At 52.5% G+C, this 18,618-nt stretch overlaps 4 protein-coding genes across 4 annotated transcripts; 2 read left to right on the forward strand and 2 right to left on the reverse strand.

Annotated features, from left to right (window-relative positions):
• Positions 1-1,675: 1,675 nt before the first annotated feature.
• On the reverse strand, positions 1,676-2,970 carry UCRPA7_4379 (putative electron transfer flavoprotein alpha-subunit protein; the record flags this gene model as incomplete). Its single annotated transcript, XM_007916935.1, has 2 exons — positions 1,676-2,851; positions 2,905-2,970. 2 exons carry the CDS (start codon positions 2,968-2,970, stop codon positions 1,676-1,678), a joined length of 1,242 nt encoding a protein of 413 aa, XP_007915126.1.
• Positions 2,971-6,257: 3,287 nt separating this feature from the next.
• On the forward strand, positions 6,258-8,174 carry UCRPA7_4380 (putative alpha beta hydrolase fold-1 protein; the record flags this gene model as incomplete). The annotated part of the gene is made up of 1 exon (XM_007916944.1): positions 6,258-8,174. One exon carries the CDS (start codon positions 6,258-6,260, stop codon positions 8,172-8,174), a length of 1,917 nt encoding a protein of 638 aa, XP_007915135.1.
• Positions 8,175-8,765: 591 nt separating this feature from the next.
• Positions 8,766-10,491, reverse strand: UCRPA7_4381 (putative transcription factor tos4 protein; the record flags this gene model as incomplete). The annotated part of the gene is made up of 2 exons (XM_007916929.1): positions 8,766-8,798; positions 8,923-10,491. 2 exons carry the CDS (start codon positions 10,489-10,491, stop codon positions 8,766-8,768), a joined length of 1,602 nt encoding a protein of 533 aa, XP_007915120.1.
• Positions 10,492-17,300: 6,809 nt separating this feature from the next.
• On the forward strand, positions 17,301-17,552 carry UCRPA7_4382 (hypothetical protein; the record flags this gene model as incomplete). Its single annotated transcript, XM_007916959.1, has 1 exon — positions 17,301-17,552. The coding sequence occupies one exon, from the start codon at positions 17,301-17,303 to the stop codon at positions 17,550-17,552; it is 252 nt and encodes an 83-aa protein (XP_007915150.1).
• Positions 17,553-18,618: the final 1,066 nt, after the last annotated feature.

Raw genomic sequence — 18,618 nt, forward strand, 5'->3', positions numbered from 1 at the left:
CTGATTGATAAACAGTATTAAGTGTAATCTACTTGCAAAATGAAGGGAAAACGCTTCGATTGTGGTCTTGATTGGCTTGGTTTGGGCCGGGAGTGACTCTGGGACCTCGTATTGAAGGTCGGAGATGTGGAGGCACCGTGCTACCAGTTTCTATTAAAACGTTGAAATTCACTCAGGACCAATTATGGGAACCCTCGGGTACAGCTCCCGCTCCTTATTCACTCCTGTGACGTACCAAAAAAACTGGATCTGAGAGTCTTAATTCTGTAACTTGTCTAAAGGAATGCTATTATCTGGAAGAATCTAGATAGCTCGGGAGAAGTCGTATCTTCTTATATTTAGACAAAACACAAAATTCGGCTTTGTCATCAGTATATCCGATGGTTACAGAAGAGCTTATTTGATATCTTTTCTTCAATGAAGAAAATGCCCTTCTCTTGAAAGAAGTTCCAGTGTAAGACGGTGTAATGGGATCGAGAATCTTGATGCCTAGATGTAATAGAATAGGCTAGTCATAGGCGTGCACACGCCGATAGGTGGTTACATCCAGGCATCAACATTCTCCCCCAAAGTAATCTTTCTTCATGCAAGCAATTCATATTAAATAAGATGACCTCGCAATATGGGTAACAATGACTGGACAAAATTAGCGGCAACTCGGTGGTATGAACCGTGAGACAATCATGACATCGTCAAGCATTAAAACAAACTGGATCTCGGTAAAAACCACTTTACCAGCCAGTCCGTTACCACCGAACTCAACTCGATTTCCATTCAGAACAGATCGTCTACTTCTCCGAGCGCTGGTTCCTGAAGATCTTCAAAGCCTACATGTCTTGCGCACACAGCCTGAGGTCATGGCAAATAACCACCAGGGAAGGGTGGACAGAAACATAGAAGAGACAAAGCCGAACCTCGACCGATTCCTCTCCTCAAATGACGAGAAGACATTCATGTTCGCCATATGTCTGAAGGAAACAGGCGAGATGATCGGTATCGGCGGCTGTTCTGGGCTTGTCTCCGTTTTCGGATGGCCAGGGATTGCTTTCATGCTTCGTAGCGAGTTTTGGGGCCAAGGACTGGTTACCGAGTATGTTCATGCATTCATGGAGACTTGGTGGAAATTGCCTCGGACGGACGTGCATATTAATGTTGATCCGCGCTCCTTGTCTGGAAGTCATAGTGATGCACCAGTTACAGAGCAAATGACGGGGTTCGCACTTGACGAGTATGTTGCGAGAAAAGGAGTCTTCAAGAGGAGCGGCTTTGAAGAATTTATTTCATGGAAAGAACCTGACTTGAGAAATCCGGATGTCCAGGTGATGTTACGAGGCTATAGGCTGTTTAAACCGGAGAGCAAGTGAGTGAATGGAACAAGCTTGTATTCTTTTCAGTCTTTGAAAATGCTGTCCCTAGTAGCCAGCTGATTAAGACTATTTCGGTATCTTGTTGTATGGCTTCATTCAGAAGTTTGTAGGCAAGCTTTTCAACTATTAACAGCAAGTGTGTGTTTATGATTACCCTAATTGTCAGGGCCAAGTTTGGATACAGAAGATGAATATCTATTTCACTAGGATGCAATTTCCTGTATCATCTACATAAAATATCTAGGTTTCCGTTTTCCAGCCGACGCCGAACTCCGCAATATGCTTGATAGCGTGACACTGGAATCGTGCTAGTCATCCAGTGCCGCCTTAGCAGCCTTCTTCTGCTTCTTCAGCTTGGCTTTGCGCTCAGCAATCTCTTGGTCAAGCTTATCATCGTTGCTCTCCGGCAGCTTCTCTTTCTTTGAAGACTTCTCCTTCTTTTCCTTCTTTTCCTTCTTCTCGGTCTTCTCGGTCTTCTCGGACTTGTCGCTCTTTCGCTTCTTGGCTTGCGGCTCCTCCTTCTCTACCTCTTCCTCATCGTCAGCAGCGTCGAGTGACTTTCGTTTCTTGCCAATATTGGGCTTCTCCTTTTTAGCCTCAATGGCCTTCGCCTTCTCGGAACCATCTGCCAGAACATCCTTCTCAGCATCTAGCCACAGCTCATCTGTTTGCCAAATCGGGAGAGCCACAGTCTCGGGGCCCTTGATGAAGATGGATCTCAGATTGTCCTGTTTCTTAGGCACAAACCTCTTCACCAGCTCCGCTGCTACGGTCTGGATATTCGCAGACAGCTCCGCTGGCTTCATGCCTGCATAACCGACTCTTACAGATGTGTTTGTTGATGGAGAGAGATGTACCAGGGCGGCTCCAATAGCCCGTTGGATCTCAGCAGCTACTTCCGCAGCAGGACGGGCGTTCACATCGTCCTTGCTCTTCTCACGCTTCACCCTCTTTCCGTCGACCTTCTCCCGTGGCTTTTGGAGAACGACTGGGATGGGTCGCTTTATCGTGCTCTTGTAGAAGGTCTTGCCAAGCGCCTTAGGCAGCCTGTTGATGATTCGATCATCACCGAGGAAGATGTCGTGCTCTGAGAAGAGCTTGCGCTGAGCCTCATACTGCTTGAACTTGGCTTTGAGGTGGGTTAGATCGATGACACGGGTAATGCGCTTGCGCAGCTCAGCAGGAAACTCCTCCGAGGCAACAATGTTCTTGTAAGCGCGTTGGGGATCCGCAGTGATAAGGCATATCGTCGTCTCGGGATCGGTGTTCAAAGGGTGAGGCAGGACGATCTTGCCAGGCTGTAATCGATTCGAATCGAGAATGTGTCGCTTGGTAGTCAGAGCAAGCCAGACTGGTGTCTGAGCAATAATTTGACTCTGGTCCTCCTCCGTGTCATCAAGGAGGCTCTTCTTGGTCGCATTGGCTGATTTCTCCTTGGCGGCTTTTGCAATGTGCGCCAATAGTGCCTTAGACGCTTTCGAGGTCTGATCAGGTTAGTGATTGGCACCTCACCTTGATCTGGGGCAGAGAAGCTTACCTGTTCCGGGTCTACAGAGAATGCAGACACATCGTCCTTCCGACTTACTGCCTTAGAGCCCACCATGATTTCCAGGTTCTGTGGTTCAACTGGCTGCTTGGTGAGTCGGGAGAAGATTGACGGCTGGCGGGGTGAGCGATGTGCGAGGGAGCTGGAAATTTGTTTGCTGCCGATTTCAAAAAATTTCTGATAAGCGGACAAACTAGCGCCGCGATGCCGGTATCTTATCGCGATAAGACTGACTAAGCTGTCTCGATCTCTATAAGGGGAGGCGGGGAAGCAAGCAGTTCCCGCGCTTGTTGTGCCTGTATTATAATTATGCCTCAGAATATTATCTCTTCCAGATACGACGATACTCAATTGGAAAACTGCTGGTCGCGGTTGCTCTTTTGTAGGGTCTTTGTCGGAGGCCAAATGTCCTTTTTTTTTTCCTTGGGACGAGAGGCGGGGACCAAAGCCGTTCCATAGAGTGAAAACAGAAGTAGCAAAAACAGCAGCCTCTATCTAGTTTTGTAAGTAACTAAGGCGCCCGTGAACCTATTAGCCGCCATCTCAGAGGCGTGCTTTTGCCTGACCGGCGAGTGTGGATGACAACAATCAACCCCACTTCAACAAGTCACAGACGATATTTCTACTACGTTGTCCTTGTACGCCTGTCAAAGATGGAGCGATGCCCACAGGAAATTTACGATCTAATCGCCGCTCATGCGCAAGGTCTACCACGCGATGAATATCCAAAGGCTCAGAAGATTGCTGCGCTAGCGGGGATCTCAAGAGCCTGGCTACAGGCCGTCGAGAGCATATGCTTCCGAACCTTGAAGCTGAAAAGTACCGAACTTCACCAATTCCAAAGAATCGTGAGAGGCGCCCGCAGGCGATACATCCAAGTTATAAGATATCAGATTGTCTTACCGCCTTACGACTCTAGCTTACGACAGACTTTCGAGCGTCAGAGCGACCGTGATGTCAACGATGCGACATTCAGCGCGGCGATGTATGACCTCTTCGGGATATTGAGATCCTGGGAGAATGAAAGTCAAGACGAAGCAAAGCTTCCTCTTCAGCTTCACATTCACAAGATCTCCTCGCCAACGGACCGTAGTGCTTCGTGTGCACTCACGGAGGAGGAGCAGTCACTTCAGTCTGACCATTATGGGATGAGACATCGCTATTCCTATCTCAGTCTCCTGAATCCAGAGCATCTGCCTATTGTCCGGAGAATCCATGATTTGGCACTTTATTGGCCAGGACCGTACACTCGCAAGCTTGCACCACAAGCATTCATCGAAATTGCAGCTAGATTACCAAACCTCACCAGTATACACGGCCAGCTCACTGATGATGAAACCGGGTATCCGGCCCTTCGTCGCCACTATCGTGACAACCTAGTCGGCGCGATCGAGAACCACTCATTTCCCGAATCGCTCAGAGACCTAACTCTCGGTTTATTCCATGGGCCACTCTGGAATCAAAGCTGGCACCCAGCATGCATGGTATCCCGCACCAACGACCACGATCCTCTCAGTAGCACAGTGTGGGAGGCGACATGTCACAAAAAAAACCTAACCAGTCTCCATGTGGTCGGTGTAATAGATTCCACCTTGTTATGGCCAACCCACTTGCAGACTACTCTTTCTATCGAGCCTTTCTGGCAAAGACTTCGCACACTTCGCATCAACTTCGACATAACCACCCCTTCTGGTCACTGGTATTTCCGTGCTCGAAACAATGCACAGAGTTTGAGCACTGAATACACAGGACTTTCCAAAGCTCAGTCAGAAACTACAATGCCCCCAGGCTATACCTCGACAAAGGAAGAAGATGACAATGCCTCCCGGGAATACTTCTTAGGTGACGAATTGACATTTTCGGGACGATCACCCGTAGTCCTTTTTCGACTCGTACCTGATGAGTCGCTGCTGGTCCCGTTGATCAAGTCATTTGCACGGGCATGCGAGCAGATACCTCATCTAGAAAATGCACGGCTAGAGACTTTGTTATATGAAGAAGTGAAGGCTCACGGCCTGACAAGCAACCGCAGTTGCGAATGGGGAATATACTTCGCTGCTCCGGGCCATTCGTCTGACTGGCGGCGTTACCCCGAAGACTTACCTTATCCTGAGGAGGATCTTTCACGGCCAAGACTCACGTTCAACACGAGGGGTTGGTCACCAGATGACGACGTCCGGACGCTTTTGAGGCGTATCGGTAATTGCGGGACAGATCTGATCGAGAAACATCTCGACTTGTGGGAGACTATCTACAAACCGGAGGAGGTGGAGAGATTGAACGTGTGGCGACAACAAGATGAAATGAATCAACAGGCCAATATTACTGCAGGAGGACAGAATTAGACCAGCTGGGGAAGCATCTTTAAGGAGCAACGGAGCCTCGAGAAAGAAGTTGTTGATGTGAATTTGAATGGTGCGATAGCTCTATGTTCCATTTCTACATGAAATGCCTCTGTAAACTAGTAGGGACCTTAATCATGCTGACAACCTTGATAAAGGGAAGGCGACCAAAGCTTCCGACTCAAATTAGATATTTATAGATGTAGTGTAGAACGCGGCGAAATCTGAACACTACGTCAAGCGCCAACGCCAATCCACTCTCCGGCCTCGTTGTCAATTGCCTTGACAGGAGGCACCTCGGCAGCCCCGCCACCTTTCCCAGATCATCTGACCTTGTTCCGGTTTCCAGGCCAGTCTTTCTTACTATATATACATACCACTTTCAAGACATGGCGTTCCATTTCCGGCGTCACAAACTTTCCATATTCGGCAGCCTTTACACCAAGATTACACTCTCATAGGAAAACATGGCACCCCGTCCGCTCTGCCTTAATTAAGCTGCTGAGGCTGAACTAGTAGTTGGGTCGGTGATGACCAGCGAATCCTCGGTGTCATACGGTTTTTTTTTTCTTTCCCTTCCGTTGCCCCTTAAAGTTTTAGGTGTTCGCCCACCTGTGGAGAGGACGCTGGCGGTCCGCCCCGAATAATAGTAGCGTTGTAGCACTCAATTGAGGATCCTGATATGATTGTTTCGTATCCGAGTAATACGAGTAACAAAGTCTTTGAAGATCTTCGCAATTGCGAGGCTGCGGGCAAGGACGTTCAAAGTTGACCCGATGATTACTCCTAGGATGCAGGTAGGTGTGCAATCTGCGACCTACCATAAACGGCGACGCCACTCACACCCCTGAAGAAACGAAACGTCTTGTCTGCCTACAGCGATATTGATGTAGCCTCGGCGTGCATAAGTTCAATCTCCTCTTCAATTCTTGCCATTTCCATTGTATGTTTCCTTCTCAACATGTCAACCGTCGATGTGATTTAGAAATGGAGAAGTTGCCAATGCTTCCTCCAACGTCGCACGCGGACAAAGACGCGGGCCGTCGCAATCACTGGCCGCGGTCTCCTGTGGCAAATGTCCTCCTGATCATCGTCCTTGCACCTTTCTTGTTCTTCGTTGCTGGCAGCATCTTATCAGTGACAAGCATCTTGAGAATTTCAGCTTCAGAGGACTTGAGTTCCATCAAATTTGCCGAGAATGCTAGCCAGAACGACTTGTCCTCATTTGATTGGGAGTCTATCACGCCTACCAAGGCCATCGTCTACCAGCCGTGCTACGGCCGCTTTCGATGCGCCCGCCTGCTTCTTCCCATGGACTGGCTTGCCAATAGCACTTCAGAAACGCTATGGAACCACACCGTCGCCATTGCTATGATCAAGCTGCCCGCCAATGTCTCCTCTGTGCTAGACGCCCGCTACGGCGGCGAGGTGTACATCAACCCCGGCGGCCCTGGCGGATCCGGCGTCAGCATCGCGCAGAGAGGCGGCCCTCTCATCCAGTCCATTGTGTCGTCCGAGGATCCAGACGGCAAGGTATACGACGTAGTGTCGTTCGATCCACGGGGTGTGCGCTTTTCTACGCCGCGCATTAGCTGCTTTGACACGCTCGCCGATCAAACTGCCTGGTATGACCTGCACGCCACCTATGGCGGAGTCGACAGCGCGGACCGGGCGATGGCGACGTTGTGGGCGCGGGCTCATGCTCTGGGCGCCGCGTGCGACCCTGTCAGCCTCCCGGGCCAGGAGCCCAGAGACAGCGAGGATAATCTGCTCAAGTACCACGTCTCGACAACGGTTGTTGCACGGGATATCGTCGAGATCATTGAGCGGAGTGGCGAGCTGCGCGAGAAGCTGGCCCGTGAGGCACTCAGGTCAGCCCGGCTTTCTAGCATTGAACAAGAGGAGCAACTTCATGCGCTGAGATGGCGACGGGGCGAGGAGAAATTGCAATACTGGGGATTCAGCTACGGGTCTGTCCTCGGCGGGTTCTTCGCCACGCTATATCCGTCGCGCGTAGGTCGGATGGTCCTTGACGGCGGGGGAAACTATAACGACTGGATCTCAGGGGAGTGGAAGACATTTCTTGATCACACCGAACAGGGTTTGCGGTGGCTATATCGCGACTGCTACGCTGCTGGTGCCGGGAACTGTTCCCTGTACAATCCAGACGGGCCATACGTGCTCGAAGGTGCCGTGACAGACTTCCTCGACGAGCTCTACAACATGCCGATCCTCGTACCAGACGCAGCAGGCGGTCAACCCGACATCCTGACGTACGAGGACGTGATCACCGCTCTATTCATGTCCCTCTACAGCCCCTACACAGCCTTCGTCAACGTCGCCAACGCCCTCTCCTCCCTCATGCTCGACAGGAGCAACACCACCGCCGCGCGCGCCATCCTCTCCAAGCCCCGCGTCGGCGGCCTATGCGGCTCCAGCGACGCCTGCACGACCGACAAGTGCATCCTCGACCAGAACGCCCTCTCGCACATGGACGCCGAGATGGCCATCGGCTGCTCCGACGGGCCCGACCTGCGCGGCGAGACGCTCTCGGCCTTCGCGGGCCCCTTTGGCGGGCCGACGGCGCACCCGCTCCTGTTCGTCAGCAACGACGCCGACCCCGTGTCGCCGCGGGAGGGCGTCGCGGCGATGGCGGCGGCGTTTGAGGGCGCCGGGCTGATAAGGATAGAGAGCCCCGGGCATTGCAGCATCAGCACGCCGTCGAGCTGTGCGTTTGCGAACATCAGGGCGTATTTCCAGGGGGATGAGGGTCCCGCCGCGGAGACGGTCTGCGGTGTGGACTATCAGCCGTTCTTGGCCGGAGGTCGCACGCCCCGGCTGACGGGCGAAGCTTCTCACCTGCAGGACCTGGCGGCGGAGATTGTAGATGCGCAACTTGTTGAGAGGGGGTTTATATGAAGAGACTGCTCCTCCCTCGGAATTAAGGGGATCACTGGTAGACATAAGAAGTAGAGTCGAGACTGCTTGATGACAAGGACACGTGCAAATGGTTTGGATATAGAGAACAACTTTCTTGATTTGGGGAAAAATCGACATAACTCTACAAGCACACATCGTGCCTCAGCTTCCTCCCCTTTTATGCCCTGCGGCTTTGATATCTCCTACTCTCCTTACCATAATCGACAGCAGACCAGACAGGGGATATACGAGGAAAACATCAGATGCAAGCTAAGAAAAGCCCGTCACTGACTCCCTGCGCTATGCAAATAGACATACAAATGTGTGTAGAAAAAGGGGGTTCCTCAAAATATTAACAGGGTAATAGGAAGAGTTGATGGGGGGTATGGGACTATATGCAGACGATTCCGGAGACAAGGCAGATGGGCGAGTGCAAATCCTCCCCCTATGCATTCTTGGGACACTTGATTCATAGCTCGTAGGCATGTAGCGAAGTTAAGTGGATAGTAAGTTGGCGACATTGAAGATGGTGAATGGGTTTGGTATGGCGGAAGATGCCGCTGATGAAAGTAGTGGGTAGTGGTGGCGAGGTTACGGCGTCCTTGGTCTCTTCCAGTAATATTGCTATAAATCCAACTCCGTCAGCCTTTGTCCTCAATGTCATGACAAACCGCGTATTGTGTATTTGTCCGGCCGGAAACACCACACCACTTCCTTGCAAACACGAATTGAAGGCAGAGATACTTACCACATGGTGCTTCCTGCAATTTCGCAGGCTGGGCTTGCGCAGGCCGTCCACCACCGCCGCTCTTCGGTTGTCGTCCGTATCTGCCTCAGGGACATAGTAGTACTCGCTCTCTAGCGGCTTTCCGGCCGCGTCCTTGCCCTGGCGGGGAATGATACCAATACAGATCGTCGTCTCAATAATGCGACGCAGCACATCTTTGGTGAGATCCCTCTTTTCCTCGGCGGGGAGGTTGCTCATGATGGTAGTCAGGGGGTTGGACGACAGGCGCGAGAAGGCCAGCTGGTTGACGACGTGGTTGGTGATGGTCGGTACGTCGACCTTCTTCATGTCCTCGGCAATTGTGTCCTCGAGCTTGACGCTGCCTTGTCGAGGAGTCGTAGAGCCCGTTGACTCGGAGCCGGCAACGGCGGACAGTGCCCTTGACGCAGATGCGACGGTGATGGAGTCTGCGCTGCCGCTGAGCGATCTGCCTTTCTTAGGCGACTCTGTGGTGAAGGAGGCAAGGCGGTTATTGAGATTGGCTCCGAAAGGGCCAAAGGAGTGGATGATCGGGTCATTTTCCTCGTTGGGGTCATTCTCATCTTCAGACAGGGGTTCACTCAAGTCACTCGAGAAGCTGTTAGTGATCTCGGTCACGAAGCTGGCAGCAGCCTGCTCGTCCGAGTGCTTGGGCAGCTCCGGCTCCTCGTCCGCGCTCGCATCCTCGTAGATCTCGACGGCGACGCCATTGTCTGTGCTGTCCGGCAGCAGGTTCGACAGGTCGTTATTGCTGGAACCGGAGTGGTTCGCTGGCGTGGGCGACTCGGGCGATTTGATACGCGTCGTTCTCCTGAGCGGACTCGACTGCAGCAGCCCGGACGCGCCAGGGGCACCGCCGGCATTTCGAGCCGAGCGAGGCGAGTCGTCCCAGCTCGAGTCGGACAGATTCCCCAGCGCCTCGGCCCGGTCCTTCTTGGGCCAATTGACGAGCACCCGCGCATCCTGCACATCGATCATGATCTCTGCATTCTCCGTCTCGCTGGTGAAGGTGTCGCCCTTTGCCAACTCCCACGTCCGGCCCTGGCAGTGCAGCTTGAGACCGTTCCACCCATTGCATATGATCTCGACCTTGTTCGGCTCCAGCGGGTTGGAGGCGGCTATGTACCGGGCCTTGACGTGGACGCGGCTTATTAGACGGTTTGCGGAGAGCTGGTACTGGGATGAGTTGCTTGACCTGCCCATCAGCAGCGTCTCACCGTTCTCGTTGAGCTCAATTGAGGGCACGGCGGAGAGAGGAGCACGCTCGGACACGATGCTCTGTGTCCGCTGCAGACCAGGACGGGACTGGACGCGTGGCGGAGAGGAGGAGAGGATGCCGGTGCTGGAGGTCGGGACGGGCGTGGGATACTTGAGGTAGGCATTGGAGGCAACACCAGCGACGTTCTGGCGTTTTGAGGGCCTGGGCAGGGCCGGGGATGACGAGAGAGGCTCAAAGGCCGGCAGCAGTGAGGGCGCAGGACGCTTTGTGCCGGCCAGGTCTCGCGGCGAGGGCTCCAGGGCCTTGCTTCCCGGAGACGAGTCCATCATCATCACAGCAGCAGAAGACCAGCAGCAGCAGCAGCAGCAGCTTGCATGACCACCAAAGGATTAGATTGGAAGGATTGCGAGGGTGCAAGAGTAGAGGGCTTCGAGGTGTCAAGGTCAGGAAAGAGACTAGTAGGTCTCGTGTGTGGGAGATGGACCCAGAGTCGCGTCACCTGCAGGCTTTTTTCTTGGTGCAGCTGCGGCTACGTGATCGGATGGTGGGTTTCGCGTTTCTGATTCTGATATCAGCAGCAGGAGGCGCTCGCTCACATGCATGTAAGTGGGATGATGACAGTTGGAGATCAGAGCAGATCAGATGGCAGTAGCAAAAGTAAACAGACCAGACTGGACACTGCAGTTAGATGTTCAACAACCACGACTGACGGAGAGAGAGAAAAGGATGAATTAAAGATTGAACAAAGGTCACTTTGAAGGAGGCCAGGAGAGTAGGAGGAGTAAGGGTAGGTAGTATGGGCCGGGCAGAGGGTGGCCGGGGCGGAGGCATGCTAACTAAGGTAATAAGTACCAAGGCAGGTAACATAAGATGCAAGTCAAGTCAAGTCAAGTCACGGTCTCGTGTCTAGGTGGCTTGGTGTTGGAGACGCGATTTTGCTGCATGCTGGAGACGGTGGCCCGGGCTTTCGGTGCAGGACCGCGTTTTTGGCGTGGCGTTTCGTAGCACGTCTGCGAGCCTTAGCGAGCCAATCCGCCTCTCTCAGTGGCCCGTTCAGGGCCTGGATACCTAGGTAGCCCCTCCAGCAGCTTCCTAGTGTAGACTCCTAGTTCCCTCTCACCGCTCACTCTAATATGACGGAAGGGAGACAAAACGGCCGCGGCAGAAACACGCTCCACGACGGTGTAGAATTACGCTGTCTTGCTTGCCCTTTGATTACCCAGGTAGGTAGGTATGTATGGACTCTTGTCGGCATGGAATTCTTCACGAATAGCTAGTGCCCAATCCATATATTGGCATGATTATAGATAGCATCATAAAGGGGGAACTCAGTAACTGATTGCATTCGATCGATTGCCAGAGAATCCCCCCTCTTCCAGCCTCCTCATAATCATCATCATCCATCCATGCAATTCGCGTCTTCGCTGCTGCTGCTGCTGCTGCTGCTGGATCGCCCCGCCAGTCACGCTCAAGAGCGGCTTACTATGTAATTTAGCCGCCTACCCACCTTGCCCCAAGCTTCTCCTCCTTCCTACATGTACCCAGTGAGCCAGTGCTGTGCTTGGTAGTTAATATACCCTGCTTTTTTCGCGTCTTACACGCATCGCGACGAGGTACAAGATTGAGCTCCAGAGAGTGGATATAATATGCCACATTTAAAGGAGCCTGCTTTCGCTTCTCAAATTCAAGAATACCTATACCTTATAGGATGGGATGCTACCAGTAACACTCAACTCTTTCCAAGTATCTATCGAAATACATCTCTTATCTGCTATTTCACTGTCCTGGACGTTCATCATATGCTATGCGTGTCGCGATGCGGGGCAAGCCTTGACCTCGAACCCTTCATGCACGACTCAATCCGTCACTCTCTCGATCCCTAATGGAAGCTGTGTATGCTTTTAGTGAGCACGTTATATGCAGTCAATCGCCTCCGTTGACATTATACAATTTGACATGTCAGTCCATTTTGATATGGCTTTTTTCCTTCATCATCTCCTTAATCAGCAATGAATGCGGCAGGTCGGGTCCGATACCGTGCTTCACATACAATACAGGGGCATAAGCAGTGGGGCTCAACGGATCATTGAGACTCCAATCCTGCTTGCTTTGATAATTCCCATTCTCTCAATACACTGTAATCTTCCCAAGAGTCAATCCTATCGCAGCTTATCCAGCTGGACGTTCAGGGAACCAGCCTCGGCGTATATTAGTCCGTAATGGGCGCCACCATCTTCACCATCTAGGAGAGACAGATGCAGAGATGTAGTGCGGAACATGTCCCGTATACCTGGGTCTAGGAGATGCGCGACAGTTATCACCGCCAAGAGCTTTTGCGCCCTCCTCACAGTCTACTGCTCACAGTGTATTCTACGCGATGAGGCTACATGGCCACTACTCGTAGGGGCTCCAGACCGCCATGTGGCGCCCTGGATGCCATCGCCAGCTGGTCAGCCGCAGCCTCTTTGGGGACAGTCGCTTCGATCGGTGGCACGCACGACCCAGTCGCCGCCCTCGTGGCTTTGCGTCGCCTACTCGATAGAGCCTCTCTCAGTATCTTGGCAATGGGAATGACACCACCTCCACGATGGCCTCCTTGCAGAGTTTGTTGGTTTGAAGCTGGGCATTCTCATCTTGACGGTGAGGCTGGGGGTGTGATTCTTTGGGTGCGGCTGGAGGAGGTGAAAACGTGGGATGCAGGCATGGTGATATAAGAAAGCTATCGGCACTTCGGTTGATGCTATCGTCGATCCTGGGTAATCGTCAGTCACGTCATTAGAGACAAACATATTGAGAGCGTTCTGGCACGTTTCACGTCGATGTCGTCAATTGTCTGCAGCCATGGTGTTCCACATCTTGCCCATGCTGGCCATTGTAGCCGACCAACCAGGCATACAAAAGAAAAAGTATGCAGCCCTCCACTCGCTGGCCGGTCCCCGATCACAAGACTAACACCATTGCTCCAGACGAGAGAACAGCGCCCGTAGCACCGTGGCGGCAATCGCCGACCGGGCGCGAGAAGAGATGCAGGCCCTCCTGCGCGCCATCGCCGCCAAGGTCACGCACGCCTCGTACACCGAGTCGCCGGCGTCGCTCGGGTACGACGCCTGGACGGACGACAAGGCCGTGTTCCTGGTGACGACGCCCATCGCGTTCGGCGACGTCCAGCTGTCGCGCGGCATCCACGACGTGCTGGCGCGGCACGTGGGCATGAGCCTCAACTCAACAGCGTCAGCCACTGGGCGCTGTGCGTGGTCGACCGCGGCACGGGGACCTGCTACTGCTACGAGCTGATGAGCGACGAGAAGACGCTCAGCATGCTGGGCAAGAACATCGTGAGGGAACGCCTAGAGAAGGGGACAATTGGGCCACTCTTGTCGACGAGATGACGGAGAGATCATGTGGCGTGTTTCTTTGGGTGATACTGGTAGTACGATCTCTACAAGATGGACTGTGTAAAGGGGACATGATCCACGAGCTGCGGGTGCGCCTCAACGAGCTACCTTCGGATTTGAAGGATCTGTACGACGATATGATACGGAATCTCGAACCAGGATACAGACAACAGGCATCGGAATTATCCCAGCTCTTGCTCAAGGCGAATGAGGTGCAGACATCTGGAATATATCCATTGTTGCTTCAGGTTGCATTCACCAATGAAACCTCTGAGCAAATAACTTCGGTGCCAACGATGCCTCTTAGCGAGCATGACTGCCAAGAGAGATGCACTGACACCAATAATCGTATCCGTAGCCGGAGTTGCGGGCTTATCGAGAGTCGGCAGGTCAGAGCAAATCGTATTGACATCAAGACCAAGAAGGAAGTTTCCGTTGACTGCGTTGACTTCATCCACAGAACTGTGGTTGAATTCCTACGCCTACCAGAGGTCTGGTCCGAAATGATAGGCTTCACAGCCACGCCGAAATATGACCCATGTCCTCAGCTCTTCGGCTCCTGCGTCATGATGTGCAAGACTATGCCTCGGGTGCGAGGCATTGAGCCGGAAATCAACGTCTTATGGCACATGATGGATCGAGCACTCAACTATGCATCGATGGCGGAAGACTCAGGGAAACCAGTCCCGATCGCGCATTTGGAGGAACTAGATAAAGTCATGATATCACAATGGAATAACGTCTTGAAATGCTTCTCTCGGCTCGGGAAGTGTGATATCGACGGCCATTGAGCGAAGGGATACACCGTAGACCCGCTGAGACAGCATATGCTCACGCCGAACGACTTCGCCTCGGTCGCCCTATTCCACGGACTTGTGAATTTTCTTGGAAAAAACATAGAAGATGAGAACAAAATCAAGGGCATGAACACAACTCAAACCCTTGTGAATGCGACGCGGTACATCGGCGCCTCGCCATGGGACGACTCCAAGGCCCGTTCCAGGGGAAGTCTCACTAGCGAGGCGGCGCTTGATATCGACCGACGGTCAAAACTCCGGCCACGGTGGGCTGGCATTGCCATAAAACTCCTCCAGGCAGACGCAGACCCAAATGCACGCATTAATGGGGCTGTCAGTGCATGGAGTGTCATGCTTTCCTATGTGGCTTTGGCCGGCAAGCCACATATCAAACCTGTCTTGCACCGTGAAGTGGAGCGAAAAGGCTTTGCGAACGACTTCACGAGGCTCTTGGCCGAATATATCAAACATGGGGCAGACCTGTCGCTCAGCGCTACGCCAGATGGGCCTGAAGCTCGAGAAACAATCGACCAAGTTTTCTCTCAAGAATCCGGTACGTTGGAAGAGATTGATCCGTGGATGGATCAGCCTTCGGTGCTGTATAGCGCTCAGATTATGAAGCTGAAGGCTTATTTCAGGCGTCTGATGAAGGTCGATGATTCTTTACCCTAACATTGCAATGTGATCAGTGGATAGCGAGTGCTTTTACCTGTCACATGAAGCAAAGTGCACTTGAAAGAAAACTCTGGGCAAAGCACCGAGCTACTGGAAAAGGGTAATCATTCCTGTACTGCTTGAGGTTTTTATCAGCTGCGACGGGCTCAATAATACGCGAATGGTCGTAATTAGGTCATACTCATACGCTGCTATAGGATATTAGATCCCTTGAAGGCATCCGAAGGCCGAGGAAGTTGTCAAAAGATGACGGGAAATGCGGGCAATGCGGTGTGCTTGGAAAGGAGTTGTTTCGGCAATGGAGATTGCTTGGGAGCCTGGTTTGAGTCATGGCCACTTGTTTACCGGCAGTCCGGAGGGGACACAGCCCCGAGATCCAGGGTCTAGGATTCCCAAGAGACTAACAAACAAAATCGCGAGCTCACGTTGTGACGGTATACCCACTTCGGCTTGACAGCGACGCTAGAGGAACCAAGCCGTTCCTCCCAAGAGCCCCCGAATGCTGCTGAAGCCGACCCCGTGATCCTGATTTTCGGGACTTACAGGCGACTAACATGCAGTAGTCTAGGTCGCCAATTGAGTCCCGTTGATGTTTTCTCAAAGACCCTATTGTCAAGCTTTGGTGCCTCACCTGTTTTTGTTGCTGCTGGGAAGGTTATCGTAGGTAAACCTTGCCTCCCGCATCTGTTCATGACCGTGTGACAGACGCGTAGATAATGCCAGACGCAGCCCGTGGTCACCGATATCGCAGAACCTCGATGCTGATGTCGTGCCACCATGCCGCACTGACGCCTCACTGACGCCTCACGGGGAGCATCAAGTGACATGGGAGTCCAGCCAGCAGCTTCCCGAATAGACACACAGCCATGGTCCATCCCAGCCGCAGGGGCCGCATGTCCCTGATGGGCGCCCCCAAATGATGATCGTGAGTGCCCCCATTGCCACGCTCGGCTCACATGCTGGGCGGAAGGCGTGGGGAAGGTGCCATTGGCCAATTGCACTGTCGTGGGCCGTCCATGGGGCTAACCCGGCACCGCGTCGGCAACTGAAGTTGACATGACCGTGCCAAACGTCCCACTGTAATAAATGGCCTCGGGGCACGAGAAGGACGGAGAGAGAAACGCGGGAAGCTTCCGGCACAGCCGCAGGTAGGCAGGCCTCTTCTCGTTGGATCGAATTGTGACTGGAAGAGCGACGAAACCCTTTTAATAAGTAAACATCTATACTAGCCGGGTTTCCTGAGGACAGACCATGCCACCACCCAAAGTCGTACGTTGTACCAGGATAGCGACGGCCTATAGCGCTGTGTAAGCCGTGCATACATACATTCGGTATGGTGTTGTACTGTATGTGCTTACCTAGAGCCTAGGTAGGCATGCCTCCCCATCCTCGTGCCTGTACATAGTACTGTAGAACAATCGAGGCCCATTTCATTGCATTTCATTTCATTTCATTCGATTCGATTCGCTTCGCTTGGGCTGTTGCAGCTGGAGTGCTGTGAGGTAACATCACGCACGGCTACATCATACTAACGATACTAAACGGTGATCATTCAGTCACCCCGCAGCTCAATTGTAGGTTAACTACTTGACCCTTGTTAACGTTAGTCCTTATTACTGTGAGTTAACGTTAGTCCTTGTCCGATTCACTGCCCCGCGTTACCCTCAGTGATATCTTGGCCTTTTCTCGCTTCTCTCCCTCTGCCCTCTCCTACCTCCTACTGCGCCCGGCTCCAGAATTATTAGCATAGTGGTAGTAGGTAGAGCCGTGTCAGGGAACGCAGCGAATGCTGGAAACTTACCATTGGGCCTAGAATCAAACTGAATTAGTGGCAGTTTGCGTTGCGTGACGGCTGTCTCGTTATAGTTACGTCGAAGACGGAAGGTCCCCTCCTTTTACCTCATAGCTACCTCACACCTACACCTACCGTTACCCATAAATATTAACCCACCTTCCCCCAGAGACACACACCACACCTACCTGGTCTTCTCTTGACTCCACCAAATACACACCAACATAAACATACCAGTCGACACTTCAAACGATCAATCAATTAATCAAAAGACCCTAATTTGGATCACGATCAAACCATCATACATCTTCTTCTACAGCTATTAGCTACACCACGATTCTACTTACATCAAAACAACCTCCCTCCATCAGGGTACTCACTACTATCAGCATCTCTCCTCGTACTACCTAGCTACCTCTCTACCTCTCTACACACCTAATATTTCCATCCTTCAACAACACCAAAAAACAACAACACCCACAATGGCATCGTCCCAGCACCAGCAGCTCCCCCAGGCCATCAACACCGACCTCGACAAGGTCCTGACCGGCCCGGCCTCCCCGACCACCGAGCACTCGGCCCAGGAGGCGCAGCGCGCTATGAGCCGCACCGACAGCTGGACGCCCGCCTTCAACCGCCGCCAGAGCTGGAACCAGGAGGAGCACAAGCACGCCCAGCACATGTCCAAGATCGACGCCGTCAAGGAGGAGCCCGGCTTCAGCGAGCGCGACTGAACGGGCGGCTACACTGCACACTGCACACACACACCCACCCCCGCCGGTCGTCAAGCTCGCTCCTCCTCTCTCTTTTGTCGTGTTAGCACGTCACGGCAGGGATGGGACAGGCAGAGATCGGTAGAGACGAATGGAAACACCCAGCGTCCGAGCCAGATTGGAATTTTGCGTGTGGGAACGCCAGCCAGAGGAGATTGTCGACGGGAAACAGCAATACGAAATTTATTGGGAGACGGCGTCTTTTCACTCTGTTCTGTCTTTTTTTGTTTTGTTTTTGGTGCTGCAAACCTCAATGCCGCCATATTCGAGCGAATGGCCGGAAGCATTGGCACCCCCCTTGCGGGTGGTGCGAACTCCCCTCTCGCTTTCGACATGACCTGATGATGACGGACGATCCTGACGGGATGGATCGATAATGGACGCTGAGCATTATTTTGGACGCCGGAACAACAAAGGCAGCACAAGGGACCAGGGACAGTAAAATGGGTTTCCTGAAATACACGCACGCACGCATGGGCAGGAAATTGGACTGGTGGCTGGCTTTGTCGCCAAGCAAGGACTGTTTGCTTCCACTCTACTTCTCGAGAATGAGCGAGTTCACAGGGCAGAGTAGCATTCTTCATCGAGCAAAGCATTGCATTATCACACGCGCGAGAGCTTCTGATTATCACAAGAGTTCGAGGTTTGTTATTCGATAGCAAATTTGAGTAATAAAAAACATACTCCTATGGATTTCCCTTTCCATGCATGGTATATGTTGGTGCAGACGATAAGCCAGAGGTAAAAGCTAAAGAAGCGAGTGTTTTCCATGCCCTCAAAAGGGGCGAGCGATTCGCAATGCCGCCAGACGATGTTCGCGGGGTATGCCATACACAACGTAATTCAAAAGAGCCACCGATGATGATGTGAGGGGATGGTTCTTCCTCCATCCCGCGATGCGGAGGGGAATGCCGACCTGATGAAACCAATCATACAGGTCCGTCCCTTGTTGCCGACGGACAACCGCCTGGCTTTCCAGCAAATGAATACCCTAAAAACTCCGATTCCGATTCAAAAAAGCAAAATA

The sequence above is a fragment of the Phaeoacremonium minimum genome (assembly GCF_000392275.1).
Source record: "Phaeoacremonium minimum UCRPA7 unplaced genomic scaffold PA7_03_scaffold_337, whole genome shotgun sequence".
In the NCBI taxonomy this organism is placed as follows: domain Eukaryota; kingdom Fungi; phylum Ascomycota; class Sordariomycetes; order Togniniales; family Togniniaceae; genus Phaeoacremonium; species Phaeoacremonium minimum.